General features: G+C 38.5%; 1 protein-coding gene across 7 annotated transcripts in view; it reads left to right on the top strand.

Moving 5' to 3' along the window:
* WRN (WRN RecQ like helicase) overlaps window positions 1-25,214 on the top strand; it is a 128,311-nt gene that overhangs the window by 65,761 nt on the left and 37,336 nt on the right. For all 7 annotated transcript variants that reach the window (XM_070781358.1, XM_019953552.2, XM_070781357.1 and 4 more), the window contains 5 exons: window positions 3,354-3,541; window positions 13,805-13,979; window positions 18,621-18,802; window positions 23,494-23,595; window positions 23,876-23,968. In XM_070781358.1, coding sequence (XP_070637459.1) covers window positions 3,354-3,541; window positions 13,805-13,979; window positions 18,621-18,802; window positions 23,494-23,595; window positions 23,876-23,968 — 740 coding nt within the window. The remainder of the gene's footprint in view (window positions 1-3,353; window positions 3,542-13,804; window positions 13,980-18,620; window positions 18,803-23,493; window positions 23,596-23,875; window positions 23,969-25,214) is intronic.

Consider the following 25,214-nt stretch of genomic DNA (forward strand, 5'->3'; position numbering starts at 1 on the left):
CACTCCAGTACTCTTGCCTGGAAAATCCCATGGGCGGAGGAGCCTGGTGGGCTGCAGTCCCTGGGGTCGTGAAGAGTCGGACACGACTGAGCGATTTTACTTTCACTTTTCACTTTCATGCACTGGAGAAGGAAATGGCAACCCACTCCAGTGTTTTTGCCTGGAGAATCCCAGGGACGAGGAAGCCTGGTGGGCTGCCTTCTATGGGGTCGCATAGAGTTGGACATGACTGAAGCGACTTAGCAGCAGCAGCAGCACCACCACCACCACCCAAATTCAGAGGCAAATGGAATAGTAACAGTTCTTGGAATTTGTAGTGGTAGCACCATTGAAGTATATGTCTTAAGGCATTCCTAGATTTATAGTCACAAGATTAATTTACATTTTATTGCTTTTTTCACCAAAACTTTGTACTTATTACCAAAGAAACCAAGATTTGCCAATTTAAAGAACAAGTCTCGTGAGTTGTGAACTTGATAAAACTGAGTGACAAGGTAATTTATCAACCATACCAGTTTGCTTTTAAAAATTAAAAAGTTGAAGCTGTTAAGAACTATGCTGTAATATAAAGAACAGACTTTGGACTCTATGGAAGAAGGCGAGGGTGGGATGATTTGAGAGAATAGCATTGAAACATGTATATTACCATATGTGAAATAGATGACCAGTCCAAGTTCGATGCTTAAAACAGGGCACTCAAAGCTGGTGCACTGGGACAACCCTGAGGGATGGGATGGGGAGGGAGGTGGGAGGAGGGTTCAGGATGGGGGAGACATGTACACCCATGGCTGATTCATGTCAATGTATGGCAAAAACCACTACAGTATTGTAAAGTAATTAGCCTCCAATTAGAAGAACTATGCTGTGATGACTAGATAAACTGAGAGCTTCCCAGCAAACCAGGATGTATGGATACATCTTTCTCCTAGCCAACCTGAGAGTTATTTTCAAGCTTTACCCTAGTTTACTTCTTTTAAATATCATAAAGCACCAGAGTTTCTAAGCAAAAACATTCTGTTCACTTCTGAAGTGAAAGTAAATACTGTTCCTTTAAATTTAGTGCATTCCATTACTTTACTGTGTTTTCTAAGTTACGGAAGCAACATTCTTAACTGTGCCTTTCTAGGATGTCGGCAAAGGAATGAATCATTTATGGTGATTTTCTCTGTTAGCTGGTCACTAGAATAAGGAGTTTCTCGTGGCAAAATGGGAATTTTTAAGTTAGAAGAGAGGTTAACATCCAGTAGCCCTCTCCATCTCATATTTTGATGAAAAAACTGAGGCCGAGAGAAGTTAGCTCTTGCCAGAGTGAGTGGCACATCTGAGAGTAGTGGCCGTGTCTCCGGAGTTCTTGTGTAGAATTCTTTTCAGATGTTCCATAATAATGTCAGTAATAGCTGACACTTGTCACTTGCCTTCTGTGTACTGTGCCGTTGTATTCCGCATATTAGACCTTTTATCCCATTTGCTCTTCACAGTGACTTTCTGAGGTTGTTGCTGTTGTTGTAGCCATCTTAGAGATGAGGAAACCAGCGTTTAGAATATGAAGTAAATAGCTCATGGGAATTCTCTGGCGACTCAGCATTCCCACCTCAGGGGGCGTGGCTTCCATCGTTGTCCAGTGCAGCCAGTGTGTCTAAAATACGCAGCTCAAAATCTCACATCCCGTTAGTGGCGAAGCTGGCTTTGAACTGAGGCAGCTGTTTCTGAGCCAGATTCTTATACTACTGTGCTGCTATTTTGCCTGATTTTTCTACTAACTTCTTCAACACGTGTCAGGTTCATGCTTGTTTCCTTTTTTTCGCAAAAGCATTGCTTGTCTGCTCTTTCGTGATACTGCATAGAAATGAACCAGGCCCTCTTATCTATCCTGAAAACGTCTGTATTTATCTGTATATGCAGTTAAATACCAAGCATTTTTTTAGTTCATTTATAAATTGTTTGAGTAACAGTTAAACTGATGGAAATGCTTCATTGTGGTAAGGTGAGAATGTTCGTGTCCTGGAAAATTCAGTATTTGAACTTCCCTTATTCTCAGCCGTATTTTTGATACAGATATTTTTGTTTGCTATAAAGATATATAGCAGGTATATACATATATATTAAGCCATATATATTAAGCCTTGATTAGAGAAACTAGTTTCTTTATAAATTGGCCTGTTCCTATATGTTATTAGGCAGATGCTCTCTAAATTCAGAGAATAGTCTGATTGTAAACCAAAAATCAATTAAGTTGATTTGGGGTGTTTTTTAATAATGTCACAGAATTTAAGGCTAGAGAATATCAAAATGTCAGTTAACTGGTCACATTGATTTTGGTTATCATTTTTTTCCATTTAAAAACTGCTCCCAGACTTAATTGATTTTTCCTTGCATGAACTTTGAGATAGTTTTCAGTTTAATAAAGCTATATTGATTATAAAAGTAGTTTACAGTTTTTAATAAATTGTATCTTTTTTCAAATTCTATAATTGCATTTTTACAAATTGTACCTAAATTTTCACTTATGTACAGTAATTGCTTCAACTGATTTGCAGGGTAAATGTATTGCATCTGAAGAGCTGTGTTATGAGCATATTATTTACCATATTTTATAATAAGCCAAAAAGTATTCAGAAAGTTGTAATCTTGGATATCAAGCAGCTAATTATATAGGAAGAGTTTTTCTGATTATGAGATGATTGCATAGTTGATTAATACTCCCAGTGATAATAGTGATGAAAAAATTAAATCTAGAAGTCTACTGTACTGAAAATAGAACATGACTTGGTTGCTCAAGGAATCAGTTAATACTAGATGTCTTATTTTCTGCATTTTCATTTATATTGTATGCCACAATTAACCATTTAAAACTGTTGAGAGGTTATCCAGGTAATTGAGAGCTATTATTTTAGATCTGAAAAGCCATATACCAGTGTAGTTAGTATAGGAGTAAAACAAGAGCCTTGGTTGGGCTCGGTATGGCTAAATTTTCAGTGAGTGCAGGGTTTATAATTTATGAATTATAGATTATCAAAGATAAGACGTAACTTACCCCTCATTTGTCCCGGCACTGTAATAAATGTATAAGTAATAAATGGAGAGGTAGATAGCTAATAAGTGGATTTAACTTTAGATAGAAATTGCATTTAGAAATCTTATGAGTTTAGTGTTTGAATGATTTCTTAGAAGGCTGAGAAACAAGAAGAAAGTGTTTTTCTTCTTCTTTGAAAGAATAATTTTAAAGTTTCATTTTTATCACTGTTCTCTATTCTTCCTGTAATTGTCTTCCAGTGTCTTTCTAAGAAGGCAATAGAAATGTTGGGAATTAACAACCTCTCTCCTTTGTTAAAAATCCCTTTTCCTTGTTTCAGGTTCCAATTGTTGCACTGACTGCTACGGCAGGTTCTTCAGTCCGAGAAGACATTGTATGTTGCTTAAACCTGAAGGATCCTCAGATAACCTGTACTGGTTTTGATCGACCAAACTTGTATTTAGAAGTTGGACGAAAAACAGGAGACATCCTCCAGGATCTGAAGCAGTTTCTTGTCTGTAAGTCAAGGTGAGCATTTCATGGTTGATAAATTTTGGTAACTATTTTGTTCTTTATAAAAAATTATTTTATTTTTAAAACTTATCTCTTTGGAATGTATATTTAACATATTTGAAATTCTACTTAGCTTCAGTTCAAGTGTGATGTTATATAATCAGTGACTAAGGAAGGGAGAAACTAATTTTTCTTATGTTTTTATACTCCATGCTGTTATTTGAAGAGGACATACACTCTTAATGAGCTTCCCTGGTAGCTCAGCTGGTATAGAATCCGCCTGCAATGGATTGCAGGTTGGACCTGGGTTGGAGACCTGGGTTTGATCCTGGGTTGGGAAGATCTCCTGGAGAAGGGAAAGGCTACCCACTCCAGTATTCTGGTCTGGAGAATTCCATGGACCCTATAGTCCACAGGGTTGCAAAGAGTCGGACACAACTGAGTGACTTTCACTACACTCTTAATAAGTGACAAATTTACAAAAAAAGCAAATGAGTCTTTTATCTGAATTCTGCCTAGTTCACTAGTTATATGACTAACTTGAGTTTTAAGGAATTTAAATACTTTTTGAGCCCATATCATGTATCAAGTAGTATTCTAGGTGCTTCAGGTAAATGATCTAGTTTGATTTTTATAACTGTTCTGTAAGCTACATATTATTTTCATTTTACTGATGTAGAAACTGTCACTAGCACTTCTTCCTGTTTATTTTGTTTTTGGACATTTTATGTGTATGCTAAGAAAGCTTCTCTGATCTGTTTTCTCAGTGAAAAACTTACAATTTTCGCATTATGAAATGTGAAGTTAGAGTAAATGGAAATAATTGTCCTATCCATACAAATACAAAGCAAATCTAGGAAAATAGAATTTAAAGAACATTGTTAGTATTTTCCTTCTCAGGAAGTAATAAAAAGAAGATTGATCCTAGGTTAGGAAACCCTAAAGTAACTCTTAAGGTCTTTTAGGGTGAATTTAAATATAGAATTCACTGTTGGCTTGACTGTCCTGTGTTCAGGTTAAAGCACGCGTGTAATGAATGTATTTTGAGTGTTCTGGCTGCTCTAGGGAATCTCTCCAAAGTGAATACACATTGTACTACACTTCTTTTCTGTCCTAAAGGTAAAATGTTCTCTTGGAGAAGGCTATTTATTTTACGTTAGCATCTCCACAATCAGATCCTTATTTACTTTCCTAATACTTGATCCTTTTCAGTCCATAGTATTCTCAAGCTCTATGGTGCTTGAAACCTATCTTTTTTGAAACTGTGCTTGCCTTTTTCCCCCCCAACACTGTGACACTGCGATTATATTGTCTTCTTATCATATCTTAAATAAATGATTTCTTCTCACGAGGTGAGAAGGTTTGTATTACTTTTTAGCTTAGACTAATATAGCCTCTCTTAACAGACCTCCTTGCTCCTCAGGCATCTGTATACAGTTGATGTATCACCTGAGAGCATATCCCCTGAGTCTTGGTGTTCCTTTTTTTGTGGCTCCCTCTTTCCTAAGACCATCCAAAGATTTTGAAACTGACTATGACTGGTTTTTCTAAAAGCAAATCCGAAATGATTTTGCACCTGTTTTGCATCTTCCAAGAAGAGTTGTGGTAGCAGGGAACCTTGAAGAGTCAGAATGTTCTCTGTAGAACTTGGGCAAATAGAAGTTTACCTCTTGGAAATTCCCTGGCAGTCCAGTGGTTAGGGCTCCATGCTTCTGCTGCAGGCAGCATGAGTTTGGTCCCTGGTCGGGTAACTAAGACCCCACACGCCATGTGACTTGGCCAGAAACAAAGAAAAAAAGAAAAAAATTTTCCTCTTAATGAGCACTGCGATGGAGGGTAAGTTAAGACTTCAAGGTGTTACCTGTTATCTTCATTTTCTTCCTTTCATTTAATTCTACTATTTGTTTATCTGTATTCACATTTTTTCTCTTCGTTGAGCCATCATGTTTCTTAAAGTCTTACCTTATTTGTTTTCTATATGCATGATGCGTTTAATTTAAATAAGCCTGTCTCACCTATCTAACTTGATTACATGAGGATAGATTTTTTTTCCCCCTCTCAGAAAGTTGTTATGAGGAAAAAACTGTCTTTAGTAAACCTCTTGGCAAAGTAATGAATCCTCTTGTAATAGTGAGGTAGGAGATAGGTAGACCCCAGGCTGAGCAGCTGCAGCCAGTCTCCCACTGACACTTTGAGATAAGATGCCAGAAGGAGCACTGGGCCCTGAGACAGTGACCACAGTTTCCTCATTCTTAGGGTTAAGGGGATTTCTCAGCCTGACACAATGTGCAGAGAAAGTCCTCAGCTGTCCCCTAAGGAATTCCATATGACACAGCTCTAGGGGAGGGGTCGAAGGATGGAGGAGGCGACAGCCCGTAACACGTCCTGCCAACCTCCCTGAAACCTTTGCACTGGAATCCATCTTTGCTGAGAATCGTGCACACCCACCGAGAAGGACCCTGAGTCAGGCCAGATATGGGCACAAGCAAGATGATTGGCCAGAGACAACCGGGAAGACTGCCCCATATGAGCGATCCATGCCACGCCTGTTGGGTGCAACTCACTCTGTGAGTTCACCCATGTGCTCTTCCACACGAGCTTTGCTTCTGTTAATAACAACAGCCTTTTTGGGCTGGTTGATTCCATGCTGCCACACCTGAATCTTTGAGATGCCTGGTCCCAGAGGATACATCCCAGTGTTGGAAAAATAATCATAAGACTGTACAATCAAAATAACCTCCCCAGGGAGTCCCTGGCAACTGCAACATTTTTCTCTATTCAGGGAACTAAGTTCAGCCAAAGACATCTGATTCAGGGTTGCTGGGGATCTCAGGGACGCCTTGGACCCCTTCTAGATTAAAAGAAAGAAAGTGAAGTTGTTCAGTCATGACTGTTTGCAACCCAAGGGCTATCGCCACCAGGCTCCTCATTCCATGGGATTTTCAGGCAGGAGTACTGGAGTGAGTTGCCATTTCCTTCTCCAGGGGATCTTCCTGACCCGGAGATTGAAGCCAGGTCTCCCGCATTGCAGGCAGAAGCTTTACCATCTAAGCCACCAGGGAAGCCCAGATTAAAGCCTTCTGGTAAATGTTTCCAGGATGCCGGATTACATTTCTAGGTTAGCCTCTTTGTTCTTGGTTGCAGGTTGTTCAACATGAGGGGACCCCCTCCTAAGTCAGAGGGAACACCTCTGGGCTGTTTCCTTAAGAACTGGAAGCTATTTAAATTAGATGGGCTAAGAAAAGAAAAACTTAAGTTTTTCTGTAATACTTCCTGGCTTTTATATAATTTGGGTGATGGAGAAAGATGGCCCCAAAATGTGTCTGTAAATTATCATACCATCTTGCAATTGGATCGTTCTTGCTGCAGGTTGGAACAATGGACTGAGGTTCCCTGCGTCCAGGCCTTCATGTCCCTTTACCGGAGTCTCGCTCTGTGCAGCTCAGAGGCCTGGGGAACCAGAGAATTCTCCCAGCATTCTAGATGGTCCTCATTTAACTTCCCCCAACTCTCAATGGGGAAACTGAGCTTCTCCTATTCTACTGTGCTGCTAAGTCGCTTCAGTCATGTCTAACTCTGTGCGACCCCATAGACGGCAGCCCACCAGGCTCCCCCGTCCCTGGGATTCTCCAGGCAAGAACACTGGAGTGGGTTGCCATTTCCTTCACCAATGCATGAAAGTGAAAAGTGAAAGTGAAGTCACTCAGTCGTGTCTGACTCTTAGTGACCCCATGGACTGCAGCCCACCAGGCTCCTCCATCCATGGGATTTTCCAGGCAAGAGTACTGGAGTGGGTTGCCATTGCCTTCTCTGATTCCTACAAGTACCCCTGATTCTCCAGACCCCCCTGGCAAATCCCAAACCTCGCTTCCCTATTCACCTCTAAACACACTGGTACCACACTTTGCCAACAAAGTTCTGTCTAGCACAGCTATGGTTTTTCCAGTAGTCAGGTATGGATGTGACAGTTGGACTATAAAGAAAGCTGAGCGCTGAAAAATTGATGCTTTTGAACTGTGGTATTGGAGAAAACTCTTGAGAGTCCCTTGGACTGCAAGATCCAACCAGTCCATCCTAAAGGAGATCAATCCTGAGTGTTCGTCGGAAGGAGTGATATTGAAGCTGAAACTCCAATACTTTGGCTGCCTGATGGAAAGAACTGACTCATTTGAAAAGACTCTGATGCTGGGAAAGATTGAGGGCAGGAGGAGAAGGGGATAACAGAGGATGAGATGGTTGGATGGCATCACTGACTCAATGGACATGAGTTTGGGTAAACTCCAGGATTTGGTGATGGACAGGGAGGCCTGGAATGCTGCGGTACCTGGGGTCACAGAGTCAGACATGACTAAGCAACTGAACTGAAGTGACCCCAGGATGAAAAAGCTAATCCCACCACTGAGGTATTTCATAGGTGGGCCTTCCAGTCACCCAGGATCAGGGAGAATGTGTCCTCCCAGGGAAGCAGCAAATGGCGAAAGCACAGTCTGAGTGCGCCTGCCCTTCTCTTTAACTGATTCAGCAGAGTGCAAACGAAGACTGGGCCAGTTTTCTGAAAACCCTAGTAGGTTTACTGAAGGATTTCAGGCCCTAACCCTGGCATTTGGTTTACCTTGGAGGGACATCCAACTAATCCTCACTACCTGCTGTACCTGTGAGGAGAAGCAGAGGGTTTGGACGGCAGCCTCGGGGCACACTGAGCAGCTTGTCAGAGCCCAGCCCAGCGTTTATGATATGCTGGGGATGCAGAGTCCCTCTTGGGATGATGGGCCAGGAACCACATTATTCAGTGCCTATTAGAAGGAATGAGGAATGCATTAGAAAACCAGTCAGCTATGAAAGGGTCAAAGAAGTGACCCAAGAGAAAGAAGAAAATCCAGCCCTCTTTTGGGGACAACTTGTGGAAGCTTTTAGAACGTTTACTAACATAGATACCTCCACTCCTGAGGGTCAGTCCCTACTGGGACTACCTTTTATCATTCAGTTCGCCCCTATGACAATAGGCGAAAACTTCAAATGTTACAATCAGGGCCACAAACCCTGATGCCCCACCTGCTAGAGGTGGCTTTTGGGGTAAAAAATCAAGCTGAGGAGAAGAAAAGAACTCAGTGTGAATTGAGGCAGGCCAGAGCCAAAGCTCAGCTGATAACGGTTGCTGTCGGACACACTTTGCAACTTCAGGGCCACTGAGGGGACAGCAGGTGTCAACCATCAGTCCAGAGGTTAGACCAACACGGGGGAGTGCTTCAAAGGCAAGTCAACTGACCACTGGGCCCGTGGATGCCAGAAGGAGCCTCCTAGGCCATGCCCAGTCTGTAGACAGGCTTGATCCTGAAGAGGAAGAGGGACTCCTGCTTCTGAGATGACCATGCTGGGCTCCTGAGGTGTCCTGGCAGCTTCCCCCACACCTGCCCTGAGGTGTCTATCTCCATCAAGGAACCTGGGTCATCTCTGATGTGGCGGAAAAAAGATTGATTTTTTAATTGATACAGAAGCCACTGACTCGCCTGACTTCTTACTCTGGACCTTTTTTCTCTAAAAGCTGCACAGTGACAGGTGTCAGTGAAAAGCCTCACATCTGTTAATTCACTGGAATCATGTTTGCCAGTTTGAACAGTATTTGGTCTCATCATCTCACATGGTAGCAAAGTAATGCTCAAAATTCTCCAAGCGAAGCTTCAGTTAAACATGAACAGAGAACTTATAGATGTTCAAACTGGATTTAGAAAAGGCAGAGAAACCAGAGATCAAATTGCCAACATCTGTTGAACCATAGAAAAAGCAGGAGAGTTCCAGCAAAACATGTACTTCTGCTTTAAAGACTACGCCAAAGCCTTTAACTGCATGGATCATAACAAACTGTGGAAAATTCTTCAAGAGATGGGAATACCAGACCACCTGACCTGCCTCCTGAGAAATCTGTATTCAGATCAAGAAGCAACAGTTAGAACTGGACATGAAACAACGGAGTGGTTCCAAATTGGGAAAGGAGTACATCAAGGCTATATATTGTCACCCTGCTTATTTAACTTACATGCAGAGTACATCATGTGAAATTCCAGACTGGATGAAGCACAAGCTGGAATCAAGATTGCCGGGAGAAATATCAATAACCTCAGATATGCAGATGATACAACCCTTATGGCAGAAAGTGAAGAGGAACTAAAGAGCCTCTTGAAAGTGAAAGAGGAGAGTGAAAAAGGTGGCTTAAAACTGAACATTCAAAAAACTAAGATCATGGCATCCGGTCCCATCACTTCATGGCAAATAGATGGGGAAACAATGGAAACAGTGAGAGACTTTATTTTCTTGGGCTCCAAAATCACTGCAGATGGTGACTGCAGTCATGAAATCAAAAGTCACTTGCTCCTTGGAAGAAAAGCTGGACAGCATATTAAAAAGCAGAGACATTACTTTGCCATCAAAGGTCTGTTTAGTCAAAGCTGTGGTTTTTCCAGTAGTCACATATGGATATGAGAGTTGGACCATAAAGAAGGCTGAGCGTCAAAGAATTGATGTTGAACTGTGGTGTTGGAGAAGTCTCTTGAGAGTCCCTTGGACTGATCAAGGAGATCCAATCAGTCAATCCTAAAGGAAATCAGTCCTGAATATTCATTGGAAGGACTGATGCTGAAGCTGAAGCGCCAATACTTTGGCCACCTGATGCGGAGCTAACTCATTAGAAAAGACCCTGATGCTGGGAAAGATTGAAGGCAGAAGAAGGGGACAACAGAGGATCAGGTGGTCGGATGGCATCACGGACTTGATGGACATGAGCTTGAGCAAACTCCAGGAGTTGGTGATGGACAGGGAAGCCTGGCATGCTGCAGTCATGAGGTCGCAAAGAGTTGGACACAACTGAGCAACTGAACTGAACTGAAGTGGGCTCACATGCCTTTTTGGTTGTCACTGAGTGTCCTACCCCACTAATGGGGAGAGACCTTCTGAGTTCCCTGACCGTATTATGGTTAGGAGGTCCCGAGCAGCGCCCCCTCTACCTTTTTTTTTTGTTAAATACAAATGAGGAATATAGCATGGTGGATGGCCTCTGAGCAGTAAATGATAAGAGTGGTTCCTGTACATCCCCTTATGATTAATCCTTATAGCATCTTAGTCCAGCTCCCTCAGGATGCTAAATGTTTTACTGTGCTCAGCCTCAAGGATGCCTTCTTTGGCATCCCAGTTCATCTCTCATCTTCACAGTATCTGTTGATCTTCACAGTATCAGTTTGCCTTTGAGTGGACCAACTCCCACTTGGGTCAGATGCAACAATATACCTGGGCAGTGTTGCTTTAGGGGTTTTGAGACAGCCCACACGTGCTTGCCCAGGCCCTAGGAAAGAAACTAGGGGAAATATGCCTAAAAGAAGGGCCTGTTCTACAGTATGTAGATATATTGATATGTAGCCCCTCCATGGAGGCCTTAGATCAGAACACCATTGAAATTCTTAATTTCCTTGGACTTGAGATTATAGGGTCTCCCAGAAAAAGGCGCAGATCTCAAAGCAACAAGTTAAATACATGGGATCCATAGAAAATAATCTGTATTAGGAAGGCTGCAGTCCATGGGGTCACTGAGGGTCAGACACGACTGAGCAACTTCACTTTCACTTTTCACTTTCATGCATTGGAGAAGGAAATGGCATTCCACTCTAGTGTTCTTGCTTGGAGAATCCCAGGGATGGGGGAGCCTGGTGGGCTGCCGTCTATGGGGTCGCTCAGAGTCGGACACAACTGAAATGACTTAGCAGCAGCAGCAGCAGCAGGCCTAAATATTCCAAAGACAAAAGGACATCTCTATACCTTGGGCTTCCCAGGTGGCGCTAGTAGTAAAGAACCCACCTGCCAATGTAGGAGACATAAGAGATGCAGGCTCGATTCCTGGGCTGGGAAGATCCATCAGAGCTCCTGCTCTGAGTCTTCCCAGTTGACAAAAGCCACGCATCTGGTATGTTAAGTTTATTTCTTCGAGGTGGCAGCAGTTCCATGTCAAGATGATGGTTATTCAGGGGTTCTAGCCACTCCCTGAGGCAGATTCTTCTGGACCAACAGCAGAGGTCTCCCTGGGGCTCCGTGGCAAGGCAGGATGAGAGTTCTGTGGCCCACGAGCCCAATGCCAGCCTGAAGAAGCTACAGAAGGTGGACCTTTGCCCTGCATCCTCCCAATAAAAATTCCCTGGGGTCCAGGAATCTCAGAAGGGATGTGAGGTAGGCAATAGGCGGGCCCCAGGCTGAGCTGCTGCAAAGTCTCCAGTTTACACTTTGAGAGAAGATGCCATCAGGAGCACTGGGCCCTGAGACCACAATTTCCTCTTGCTGTGGTCATCCCGACATGTGCAGAGAATGTCCTCGTTGTCCTCTAAGGAATTCTGAATAATGCAACTCTAGGGGAGGGGAAAAGGAAGGAAGAGATGCCAGCCCATAATATGTCCTGCCAACCTCCCAAAAACCTTCGAGCTGACCAAGGAAGAACCCCGAGACAGGCCAAATATGGGAACAAGCAAGATGACTGGCCAGACATAACCTGAAGAGTGCCCTCATATAAGCAATCTAAGCCTCCCTATTGGGTGCAGCTCACTCTATGAGTTTGCCTTTGTTTTCTTCCACACGTGCTTTGCCTCCAATAAATGCTCGTCTCTTATGAATTCTTTTGGCAGAAAAGACAAAGACCAAGGCCCTTCTTCCAGTCATTTCACTGATGTAGTCAATAGGAATGTTCACTGCTTTGATTTTTCGGTTCTATAAATTCAAATTTTCATATTTTCTACTTTTTTTTTTATGTAAAAAGCGATCCATATTGTTAGTATCATTTTGAACAGTACAGATGCATGTAAACTGAAGAGTACTTAGATTCTCCAATCCCATTCCTCAGTTTTCACTGCTGACATTTTTGCATTTAGCTTTATAGGTTCTGTTCTTTGTCTTAGACTATGCAAATATGTGCTCTCAATTGTTGTTGTTGTTAGCTTGCCACAGAAATGGTGTTGTAGTATGTCCATTTTGTCTGCAATTTTCCTCCTTTTTGTATCTCTGTTATCTTTCTGTATATTGTGTTTTCTTAAATTAGGCCTTTATGTTTTAAGATGTTACAGTATTCACGTTTTGGTGCACAGTTCTTCCTTCTTTGAAAAATATTTTTTTAATGAGATTCTTGTACATTAAAAAGATAATTTGCATTTTTTTTTTCACTCCATGGAGTGAAATTTTGACATGGAAGCCCATTTGGTCACTCTCAAAAATTACTTTGGGTAGATGATTTAGTTAAGACTCTTAGAGTAAAATTGCTGCATTATTTTTCTAAGTTTTCAATGATTTTTACCATAGTCCTTCTTAAAGGTTTTTATACATTTACTTTTTAAATATTTGATTCACTTTCATAGTATGAATGTGTATGATCATGAACATTTAGATAATTTTTCATTATCATAGTTTTGCCATGAATATTTGTATGTATCTTTTGGCTGATCTTTAAGTATATTTGCAAAATAGATTCCTAAAATTAAAATTGTATCACAGGTTATATGCATTAAAAATTAAATAAAATAACTTTCTAAATCTAAGGGGTATGTTCTTTTTATATTCGTTGGGTCAGCATAAATGAATGTATTTATGTAAATGAATATATTGAGGAATTAAATATTCTACAAAATCATCATTTAAACTTTTAATAAGTGCAGGTTTCTAAAATAGGCTAACATGTTATTTTCTATAACATAGCCTTAAGATTACCAATAAATGCTTCTTTGAACTATATAAATGATCTTTTATTATTACATGAAAGTTCTTGCTTTTTTGGTTAACATGTAGAAATTGAATTTTACAATCATAAGAGAGATAAGAATAATGTAAAAATTTTATTCTTCTATGTAAATATTACATTTCCTGTGTAAATGAAGAGTAATTGTTAAACCAGAGTTCTGCATTTCCAAAAGGATGGTAATTGTATTTCCATTAGTTTGCCGGTTTTTAGCAAGGCTTGTGCTTCAATAAATAAACCTGTCTCTGGTTTTAATTTGAACAAAAAACTGAAGTCAGTGGTATTTGTGTTTAACATAATTTATTTCCACATCTGAGTGTCCAAAATGTTTTAGATTTTTGTTAAATATATCATTGTTTTTTATATGCTTTCTCCTTTCAGTTTTTTACTAAAAGGAAAATGTAAATTAAAATTTAAAAATGAAATTAAATTAAAAATTTAAAAAGAAGGGGAAATTAAATCATGTAAAACTCCAACATATATATATATATATTTGTCCTTTTGCTCTTCTTTTTCTTTAGTTCTGCTTGGGAATTTGAAGGTCCAACTATCATCTATTGTCCTTCCAGAAAAATGACAGAGCAAGTTACAGCTGAACTTAAAAAACTGAAGTTAGCCTGTGGAACATACCATGCAGGACTGAGTATTAACTTACGGAAGCAAGTTCATCATAGGTTCATGAGAGATGAAATTCAGGTGTGAAGATGGATCATCATGACTGTCTTTTCCCCATACTGGAAACAGATATTTCTATAATAGCTATTTATGAAGTCTTTATTGAATATCTTTGTTGTGTTCCCCAACTTCCTTGCCCCTGCCCCTCCATGGAGGGATAATGTTTTTTGTTTTCTAATTAATTTTTTTTAAAGTGTATCTTATAGTTGATTTACAATGTATTGTTAATTTCAGGTATACATACTATATATAAAATAGGAACTAATAGGAACCTATGGTACAGCACAAGTAACTATTCAGTACTCTGTAATGACCTATATGGGAATGGAATCTAAAAAAGAGTGGATATATGTATACCTGATTCACTTTACTGTACAGCAGAAACTAATACATTATAAAAAAAAAACATTGTAAGTCAACTATATTAAAAATTAAACAAAAATTTCTTTAAAGTTGGAATTGAACTTCATAATTTAATCCTGAAATATTATTTGTTTAAAATTGCAGTGGTAAAGAATCCCCCTGCCAGTGCAGGAGACGTAAGAGATGCGGGTTCGATCCCTGGGTTGGGAAGATCCCCTGGAGTAGGAAATGGCAACCCACTCCAGTATTGTTGCCTGGAAGATTCCATGGACAGAGGAGCCATGGGGTCGAGTTCAACATGACTGAGCACGAGCACAAAAATGGAAAAACAGCAATGTGTATTAAAAAATTTTAGGTGTACATCCATGTGATTCATTCATGCATATAGATTTGAGTACCGTTTTGATGAGCATAAAGCAGTCACTCTGATAGAATTGGTGTAGAATATGGGAGATAGATAGGTAAGAAAACTGTTGCAGGCAAGTATAAATGGCAGCCTGTACATAGAATGGTATTTAGGTTCACAGAGGAGGGAACACTAGCTGTTAAGATAGATTGTCAAATGGAGTTGTACACCCAGGAATAAGCAGTTTGAGTAGAATCTGAACAAGTGAATAGAAGTTCATCAGGTATGCATGGCTAGAGGGTGACGAAGGATAAGGAATTGATTATACAACTCCTGAAAGAAGGACTGATATGTGCAAGGCACTTTGGTATAAGAGAGCATCCTGGGTTCAAGGAATTGTGAGTAGCTTGCAATGGTTGGAGAAAAGGGAAGTATGGAGTAGGAGGACGCAGAGTATAGGTAAAATGGCAGGATCTGGTGAAGACTTAGGAAGAGAGTTGAATTGGTTGTTTGGCCAGGTTAGAGAGGATCTTAAAACTTGCAGAGAGGCAAGCTGGAGTTGGTATGAAGTTCCCTTATTTTTTCCAGATAAGCTGTAGGACTTTTTATGTAAATGACATTCCATCTGACAGGTAAAGCAGATTAAAGTAGAATGGCCTTGTTGAAGTTGATGTGATGGAGAATCAAGTCCAGGAACGTCCCTGTCTCCATGTCAGTGTCTTGGGGGTTGTCTTAGAATCTTCAGAATTCTGCCAAACAAAACTTGAAAACCACTGTGACATACTGCTCTGTTTTTGAGCAAGATAATAGTATTATAGAAACACTAGACTGGGAGCACTAAGTAGGATTGGTCTGAAGGAGAGAAGAAAGGTATTGATGAAGTTCACAAGAAGTGCTGCAGCTGAGATTTCTTATGGTTAGAATCCTGGTTCAGCGGGTGTCACACAGATTATTTTGAATGATTTCAAGTCAAACATGTAAGTAGGTTTAAATCAACACTATCAACATATCCACCCCCTGTCAATATACTCCTGGAATAGTCCCCATCTCAAATTGAGAGGAACTTAACTTCTGTTTTGCATTTTCTGTCCAATAGATCATCCATTTCCTACGAATCTAGAACTCTGCATATGCAGCTCACTGTACATTGTCATGCAGCGCATATCTGCCTGAAGGCATCTGTTTTCTTTCTTCCTCTTCTTTCCAAAGGCAAGAACAGCTATCACAGCTGCCTGGAATAGAGGTTTTATCCAAATTCTTAAATGCTTGTATGTTTATTCTATTAGCTCTGAAGCTTGAAAATTATCAGATAAAGTTCATTAGCTGCTGCTTACTAAATCTTAACAATTGATCTTTGAGTCAATAATTGACCAGTGGTTTTTCTGTCTTGTTGTATTATTACTAATTATTTATTTAGATAGAAACATCTCCCAGGGACACGAGGAAGACTAAGATTTTTTTCTTTCCTATTTTTCATGATGAAATCTAACCACATTTGGATGTAGATTTGTGTTTTGAGTCTGTGATCAGTCTTTTAATCCTGACTTTTAATTTTATGTCCTTTGTATTTTATTTGCCTTTTCTAGATGGCTTAAATCCCTTTCCTTTTTGGGATGAGGTTATGAGTAAATTATTTGATAAAGTATTTTCATTTACACCTGAGAGGTTATAACGATATTTTGAAAATCATATCTGTAGAATAGGTTAATCTCTTTTAAAGACAATATCATGAAAAAAATTAGATCTTAAAAATTTTCATCATACAAACACACAGACACACATACATATACACACAGTAATCATGTGAGGTGATGGAGGTATTAACCTTACTGAGGTTATCGATCACGTCACAATATATATGTATATCAAATCATGTTATATATGGTAAACTTACACAATGTTATAATTCAGTTATATCAATAAAGTTGGAAAAATTGAATAAGAAATAACATTTAAAAAATAAATATTGGAATTATTATTAGATTGCTTTTTTACTCAAATATAGCAAAACTGACTCGTTGTATTCACACAAAGCTTTTTCTTAATATTATTTCCATTCCTATGTTTATTTTTCTCTCATATTTCTCATACTTCCCTTTATTTGTCCTTCCTTCCTTCTTTTTTTTCTACTCTTGGTACATCTTAACACGTTTTTGTTTCAAATGGCACTTTAATATTTACCACTTATACACACACATAGTTTAACAAACTAAGTAGTTTTCTGGTGTTTAAAATGAAAAGCACAAGTCATCATTCCTTCCTGCTGCTTTCTCCTGCTCTCAGCTTTTTGAGCTTATTCCTTTGGTGTTTGCCACTGTATCTTGAAATAATTTGCTTATACTGCTCCTACTTAGTGTACTTATTATTTGCCTGTTAGATTTAGGCATTATCTCTCAATTCCCCACTATGAAAGGTGAACGCATAGCTCTTTGACATCCCTTCCTGCCCTTCTCATCGCGTCTACAAGTTTCTACCCCCTCTTTTCCCAATATATTTATATCATAATTTTGATTCGATCAATATACCCAAATATTATGTTCATGTATTCTTTATAAATGCTTTTTATGTGTAAGGCATGTAGTATATTTAGAGTTACTTGTACATTTTTTTGTATTCTAATTAATACCTTTCAAGAAATGTATTTAGTTTTTTTTTTTTGACAATTATCACTAATTTTGGCCTAAAATCTCCCCTAGTCATGTAAATCTCACCTCTGTATGTTCATTCCTGTTATACCAGTTTTATCCTTTTAAATTTGTAGAGAGAAATGCATATTTCATTCTATCTCTTTAATGAGCAGCTTCCTCTTACCTTTAGGCTTCCCTGGTGGCTCAGATGGTAAAGAATCCTCCTGTAACGCAGGAGACCCAGGGTTCGACCCCTGGGTTGGGAAGCTCCTCTGGAGGAGGGAATGGTTACCCACTCCAGAATTGTTGCCTGAAGAATCCTATGGACAGAGAAGCCTGGTGGGCTACAGTCATGGGGTCACAAAGAATCGGACACAACTGAACATGCCCCACACCTGTCTTTCTACCTTAGAATACTGCTAGAAAAATTGAGATGCAGTGTTGAAACTTCAGAATAACCCAAAGGCTCATTTAATATATATTTTAAGAGTCTCTTTTGTGTCCTATATTTATATGTATTCAGAAGAACCATGATATTTGCTCCTTTTTGTAGAGAGGGAACAAATCCTATTTGATGGTCACCAGTCCTAAATCTGTAAATTGGGCAGATAATCTCTTAAGCTGTAAGTGATTTGTCAAAATTATATTAAATTCCCTGGTGGCTCAGACGGTAAAGAGTCTGCCTGCAATGCTGGAGACCCGGGTTTGATCCCTGGGTCAGGAAGAGCCTCTGGAGAAGGAAATGGCAACCCACTACAGTATTCTTGCCTAGAAAATCCCATGGATGGAGGAGCCTGGCGGGCTACAGTCCATGGGGTTGTCGAGTCAGACACGACTGAGTGACTTCACTTTCACTTTTTTTTTTCAGTTTTATTTATTTATTTTCTTTACAATATTGTAGTGGTTTTTGCCATACATTGACATGAATCCGCCACAGGTATACATGTGTTCCGCATCCTGAACCCACCTCCCTCCCCATCCCATCCCTCTGGGTCATCCTAGTGCACCAGCCCCGAGCACCCTGTCTCATGCATTGAACTTGGACTGGCGATTCGTTTCACATATGATAATTTACATGTTTCAATGCCATTCTCGCATATCATCCCGCCCTCACCCTCTCCCACAGAGTCCAAAAGACTGTTCTATAAATCTGTGTCTCTTTTGCTGTCTTGCATACAGGGTTATCATTACCATCTTTCTAATTTCACTTTCATATTAAATTCAGTAGCATGCCAGGGACTGTAATGAATGAACTAATTGTACTTACCAAAGGGAAACATGTTTTAATTCTGCTAAATGTTTAACTATGTTGTTATTTATTCTCAGTGTGTCATAGCTACCGTAGCTTTTGGAATGGGCATTAATAAGGCTGACATTCGCCAAGTCATTCATTATGGTGCTCCTAAGGAAATGGAATCCTATTACCAGGAGATTGGTAGAGCTGGCCGAGATGGACTTCAAAGTTCTTGTCACGTTCTTTGGGCTCCAGCAGACATGAACCTAAATAGGTAAAAACATTCATTACTTTCACCCTTGCAGATTTCTTAAAGTATTGGAGGCAACATTCAAAATTTAAACTAATATGTGTAAGTGCATTTAAAACCAAAAGAAAACCCAAGATGTTTAAGAAGATTTGTGGTGAGTTACCGCGATGAACTAATTTCATCTATACATGTTTTACTGTGAAGATTTAACTAAACCAGCACTATACTGGGAATGTAATGTAGATCTTGTGAAACACTTTCAAAATATTGTTCGTTGATGATTTGGTTTTCTCTTCAGTTCTCTCAAGTTTTGATATGTCTTCAGCCATATTTACTTTAGATACCATTTATTTTGTTTTTGTTTTCTCATGCTGCCATGGTGCTTATTCCAAATGACTTCTGTCAATTCCAGTTTGGCTCTAATTACCATTTTTGTTTCTTTTGTTTGTTCTGTGAGAGCATGTCCGCTGTCCTTGCCCGTCTGAGTGATCATGTTGCTCTGTACTGACTGACTGCCATGGAAATATATTGTGCTTAGTGTTTAGAGGCAGGAAAGCCTTACTACTTAAATACTAAACAGGTATTTTGTTGGCACTTATGTTCTGTGAGATTGATGTTGAAAGGAAGACTTCATCTTGCAGAATTTTAGTGGCAGGATTTACCAATTTATTCCTTTATCCATAGGGAAAAAAAGTTAAGAAACACGTATGTGGTGGACTTATTAGCCCATGGGCTAATAATGGTGAGAGTGGTTATCTAATACAGTTTTTATTTTTATTTAGTGCTCTGCAGTTTTTTTTTAACACTATGTCCCAAGCATTATGCTCTGTGCTGAGTATCCAATGGTAAATAAAAGCAGATATAAATAGTACTGGAGAAGGCAATGGCAACCCACTCCAGTACTTTTGCCTGGAAAATCCCATGGACGGAGAAGCCTGGTAGGCTGCAGTCCATGGGGTCGCTAGAGTCGGACACGACTGAGCGACTTCACTTTCACTTTTCACTTTCATATATTGGAGAAGGAAATGGCAACCCACTCCAGTTGTTCTTGCCTGGAGAATCCCAGGGAAAGGGAAGCTTGGTGGGCTGCCGTCTATGGGGTCGCACAGAGTCGGACACGACTGAAGCGACTTAGCAGAGTAGCAGCAGATAAATAGTACCTGTTTTTATAGAGTTTACTATATAATGGGAATGACAGATCTTAATCACAGAATCATACAACTGTGGGTACATAGGGTTCATTTTACTGCTCTGTTTGTGTTTGAAAATTTCAATAACCAAAAGTTCTTTTGGAAAGGATCGAGCAAATACGTGTAATGGTATAGCTACTACGTGCTATGAAGGAAATTTGCCTTGAGTAGCCAGTGTAATATTGGGTGTGTGTTTACCCACTTATAAAGATCGGGTAAGGCTTCCTTGAGGAACTAGTGAGTTAACTTGAGGTATGAGAGAAGAATAGGGATTAATTAGGTAAGAATGTTGGCTATAAATTTTAAGCCTCTCCTTTTAGGAGTATCAGTAGCTTTTGTTTCTTAAGGTTGTGCTTTTGACATTAGTGTCTTTGTAAAGCTTTTTATAAACTAATTTAAAGTAATTGGGATAGAACACAGCTTTGTATACCACTATTAAGTTTGGGGTTGTTAAAAACATTTGGGATTGTATCAAATGTAAGTTGATTCCTACCAGATCTGATTTTATTTGTGCATTGTGTTAGATGCTGAAGACTTAACAACTTAGGTTTTGTATTGTGGCTTGGCGGGTTCATCAGTGGATACAGTTTCTGTTTATCTGAGTCTCAAAGATATTTTAAATGGTTATCTCATTAAGATTTAACAGAGTTTAACAGTGAGTAGTAATCAAATAGTGTTGCCAGAAAACCCATACTTGAATCTTTAATACAGACAGGTTGTTCTTTGTATCCATACTAAAGGAAATAAAACTATAGGGTTAATCAGCATAAAAAAATATTTCAGCAAGGGTCGAGGCCCAAATCTGTGCTATCCTATGACAAACCTCTTCTATTAGAGAAAAGAGAGTTTTAGAATAAGTGGAATAGCTGATTTTCAAATGAAAAGATCACTGTAATTCACGAAATGTTTAGAGCCTGTCTTATGCTAGAATCCTGTGACTAAGAGAAGAAACTTGTCTGGTCATCAGTGTAAATATGCAACTAAAATTTTTTTATCGTAGAAGCCATACCGTTGGCAAAGTCTCAGTGTCTACAGTTGCTAGTCATTATTTGAAACAGTCAAAACCCAGATAGTTACTGTAATCTTTGTTTAAAGGGAATAATTTGCAAATTAATCACAGTTTAATAAATCTTCCACTGGCTCCAACTGATTTCTAGTTAGGGTATTGCTTTCAGAATATTTATTCTTTTTCAACTTCTTTTTATTCTGTGGAATATTATACTTTAACTATTTTGATGGTCCCAGAAGAAGAACAAATATTCATTTGATTTGTTGTTAGAAACTTGTTCTTTTATTTCCTTCAATTTGTTAGCAAAACTGATGTGTTAAATATTGGTCACTGGAACCAAAAATGAGGGATCTTGTTCTCAGAGTGGGCATTTGCTTCCTTTGCTGTTTCTGAGGAAAAGGAGGTGACTTAAACAAACGAATCATTGCAAAATAGGGACTGAATTTTAGCCCAGGAGCTAGGAATGAGATTGGATGGCTGAACCAGGAACTAGAGTCAGTTGTTGGAAGAGACTTTTTAGAGAAATTACATGGAAGGGCACGGTGGTTGGTGGTGTCAAAGGATAAGGAAGTTTTTGAATCAGAGGTCATTTGTGTGTTCAGACTTGCCAGAATTCTCTTAACTGGATTCCTTCTTGGTATCTTCCTTAAGAATTGTACTTCTATCAGTATTTTTATCAGTCAGAAGGTTGTATAGTCAAAATATGAGTGAGTCAGTTCCCTTTTGATGAGAAGTATTATCATCTAGATCTTGTAGGTTTTGTTGTTTTCTTTTGAAGTTTTTGTAACCTGTTCAACTCCGACTTATATTTATTCTTGGAAAGATATGCAAAAACTATTTGGGAGATTCTCATCATCTAATATGTGATAGTCATGGAATGTCTTCATAGAAGAGTAAAATTAAGAGAGTCAGCATAAGGTATAGCAGCAGTACTTAAAAAAAAGTCTTTTGTGTTATTTTAAAAGTTTCTATAAATTCAGCATTATGGGAAAAGAAGTTTGAGGAAGGAACTTAATTTTGATAATTTTCTGATGTCTGGTCAGTCAGTTCAGTGGCTCAGTCGTGTCTGACTCTTTGTGACCCCATGGACTTCAGCATGCCAGGCTTCCCTGTCCATCACCAACTCCTGGAGCCTACTCAAACTCATGTCCATCGAGTCGGTGATGCCATCCAACCATCTCATTTTCTGTCGTCCCCTTCTCCTTCCATCTTTGATCTTTCCCAGCATCAGGGTCTTTTCCAGTGAGTCAGTTCTTCTCATCAGGTGGCCACAGTATTGGAGTTTCAGCTTCAGTGTCAGTCCTTCCAGTGAGTATTCAGGACTGATTTCCTTTAGGATTGACTGATTGGATCTCCTTGCTATCCATAGGACTCTCAAGAGTCTTCTCCAACACCACTGTTCAAAAGCATCAATTCTTTGGCGCTCAGCTTTGTTTATGGTCCAACTCTCACATCCATACATGACTACTGGAAAAACCATGGCTTTGACTAGACAGACCTTTGTTGGCAAAGTAATGAATGTCTCTGCTTTTTAACATGCTGTCTAGGTTGGTCATAGCTTTTCTTCCAAGGAGCAAGTGTCTTTTAATTTCATGGCTGCAGTCACCATCTATAGTGATTTTAGAGCCCCCCAAAATAAAGTCTCTCACTGTTTCCATTGTTACCTATAGATTTGCCATGAAGTGATGGGACCAGATGCCATGATCTTAGTTTTTTGAATGTTAAGTTTGAAGTCAAATTTTCACTCTCCTCTTTCACTTTCATCAAGAGGCTTTTTAGTTCTCTGCTTTCTGCCATAAGGGTGGTGTCATCTGCGTATAAGGTTATTGATATTTCTCCTGGCAATCTTGATTCCAGCTATGCTTCATCCAGCCCAGCATTTCGCATGATGTACTCTGCATTTAAGTTAAATAAGCAGGGTGACCATATACAGCCTTGACATACTCCTTTCCCAATTTGAAACCAGTCTGTTTTTCCATGTGCAGTGATGTCTGGTAAAACCCCGTAATACAAAGAGGTAGTTTTTAGAAGGCTGAGAGGTTTTCTGAAGAGCTGAAGTGGTAAAGGCTCATATTTGGATCATGAGTGTTTTCAGTATTCCTTATATAGATTAGATGCCTTAGTTTCTCATGTAAAATAACTTTAAGAATAATCTTTTACTGGAAAAAGGTAAAAATTCATGAACAGTAGAACGATTGCCAAAAAAGGAAGTAGCACATAAGCCAAAGTGAAAACCTTTAGAGTGTTAACCAGTTTTTAATAGGCAATGAAACAGTTGATATTTGGACATAGGTGACATTCTTTCAAAGGCAGTTTTCATAAAAAATCAGAAAAATGTCTAGCTCTTGTGGGGGCATTGACTGGAAAGGGATCCAATAACTTTCTGAGATGATAGAAATATTCTTTATCTTGTTAGTGGTGTAGATATTTTAAGTTACAAAAAATAAGCAGTAATGAATAAATGAAATAAAGTGCTAATACAATTTTAATATTACTGTGATATTTTTAATTGACAGGTGCCTCCTTAGTGAGATACGCAATGAAAAGTTTCGATTATACAAATTAAAGATGATGGGAAAGATGGAAAAATATCTTTATTCCAGCAAGTGTAGGCGACAGTAAGTATTGTTTATTTTATATCACTCAATAACAAGGATATATAGATGATACTCTTAAGAAAAATGTTTTACAGAATAATTAGAAATACTTAGAAAATATTTGCTGGTGTTACATATGTGCTGAATTTTTAAGTCAACTTTCTTTGTGCCTCAATAAAGTGAAGCCAAATAATGAGATTCCAGCTGAGTCAGTTAATATTGATTTCTCATTATTTTCAACAATGAATTTAACATATATGTTTTTGTTCTTTTATTTAATTTTAAATTTTCTCATGGGTAGAATCATCTTGTCTCATTTTGAAGACAAACAACTACGAAAGGCCTCCGTAGGAATTATGGGAACTGAAAACTGCTGTGATAATTGCAAGTCCAGGTACCTTTTTCTTCTAGATGGACATTCTAAAAGTCTTCCTTTGTTTCTTTCTTTTCCTTTTCAAATGATTTTAAATTGATTTTTTATTGAATGATATGTATTGCAGTTTTAAAAAAAAACTAAATAATGAATTTATTTATTTAAAAAGAGGACAAAGCAAGCAGTATTACAACGTTTTACTTTTATAAAGAGGTAAACCAATAAGATGGTAGACCTAAATCTAAACATATCAATAGTTATATTAACTGTAAATGGTCTAAAAACTCCATTTAAAGAAATTGTTAGAATTGGTTTAAAAATATGACCCAACCATAGCAGTCCACAATATATTCACTACAGATATAATTATATAAGTTAATTAAAAATAAAAGGATACAGACATTGTAAAGCAGTTAAATTCCAAGTAAAAAATACATACGAATTGAAAAAAAAAAAGATAAAAAACTGTATACCATGAAGACATTAATCAAAAGAAAGCTGGAGTTATTTTTAATGTCTTATAATGAAGATTTTGGAGAAAAAATATTACCAGGGTTACAAAAGGATATTACATGATGATAAAACGGTCAATTCACGAATGTGTCCATCAGGGTTCTCTAGAGAAACGCATCACATTTGGGTACACACACATACTCACACATATACACAGAGAATGAGAATAAAGGAGAGAGAGAGGTTGATTTTAAGGAATTGGCTCATGCTGTTTGTAAGGATTAACAGGTCTGAAATCTGGATCTCATTGAATTTTATAGACCATTTGTCAACAGGAACTACACTTTCTTTTCAGGTGCAAGTGTAATGTTCATGAAAACAGACTGTATTTTGGGTCATAAAACCAGTATTAACACATTTAAAAGATTTGTATTTATACAGAATATATTTTCTAACTAAAATGGAATGAAACTACAAATCAATAGAAAGATAAGAGGCAAGTCTCCAAATGCTTGGAAATTAAGCAACACACTACTAAATAATCCATTAGTCAAAGAGAAAGTCACAAGTTCAGTCAGAAGATATTTTGAACTGAATGAAATGAAAATGCAAAATGTATGGGATAGAACTAAAGTGATACTGAAATGGAAAATTAGAGCATTAAATACTTAAATAGAAGAAAGATTTCAAATTAGTAATTAAGCTTCTACCTTAAGCAACTAGCAAATAGGGTAAAATAAGCTTAAAGGAAGTAAAAAAAGAAAAGGAAAGAGTAAAGATACGGGACCAAATCAGTGAAATAGAAAACAGGAAA

Source organism: Bos indicus, chromosome 27 (assembly GCF_029378745.1).
Source record: "Bos indicus isolate NIAB-ARS_2022 breed Sahiwal x Tharparkar chromosome 27, NIAB-ARS_B.indTharparkar_mat_pri_1.0, whole genome shotgun sequence".
Taxonomy (NCBI): Eukaryota; Metazoa; Chordata; class Mammalia; order Artiodactyla; family Bovidae; genus Bos; species Bos indicus.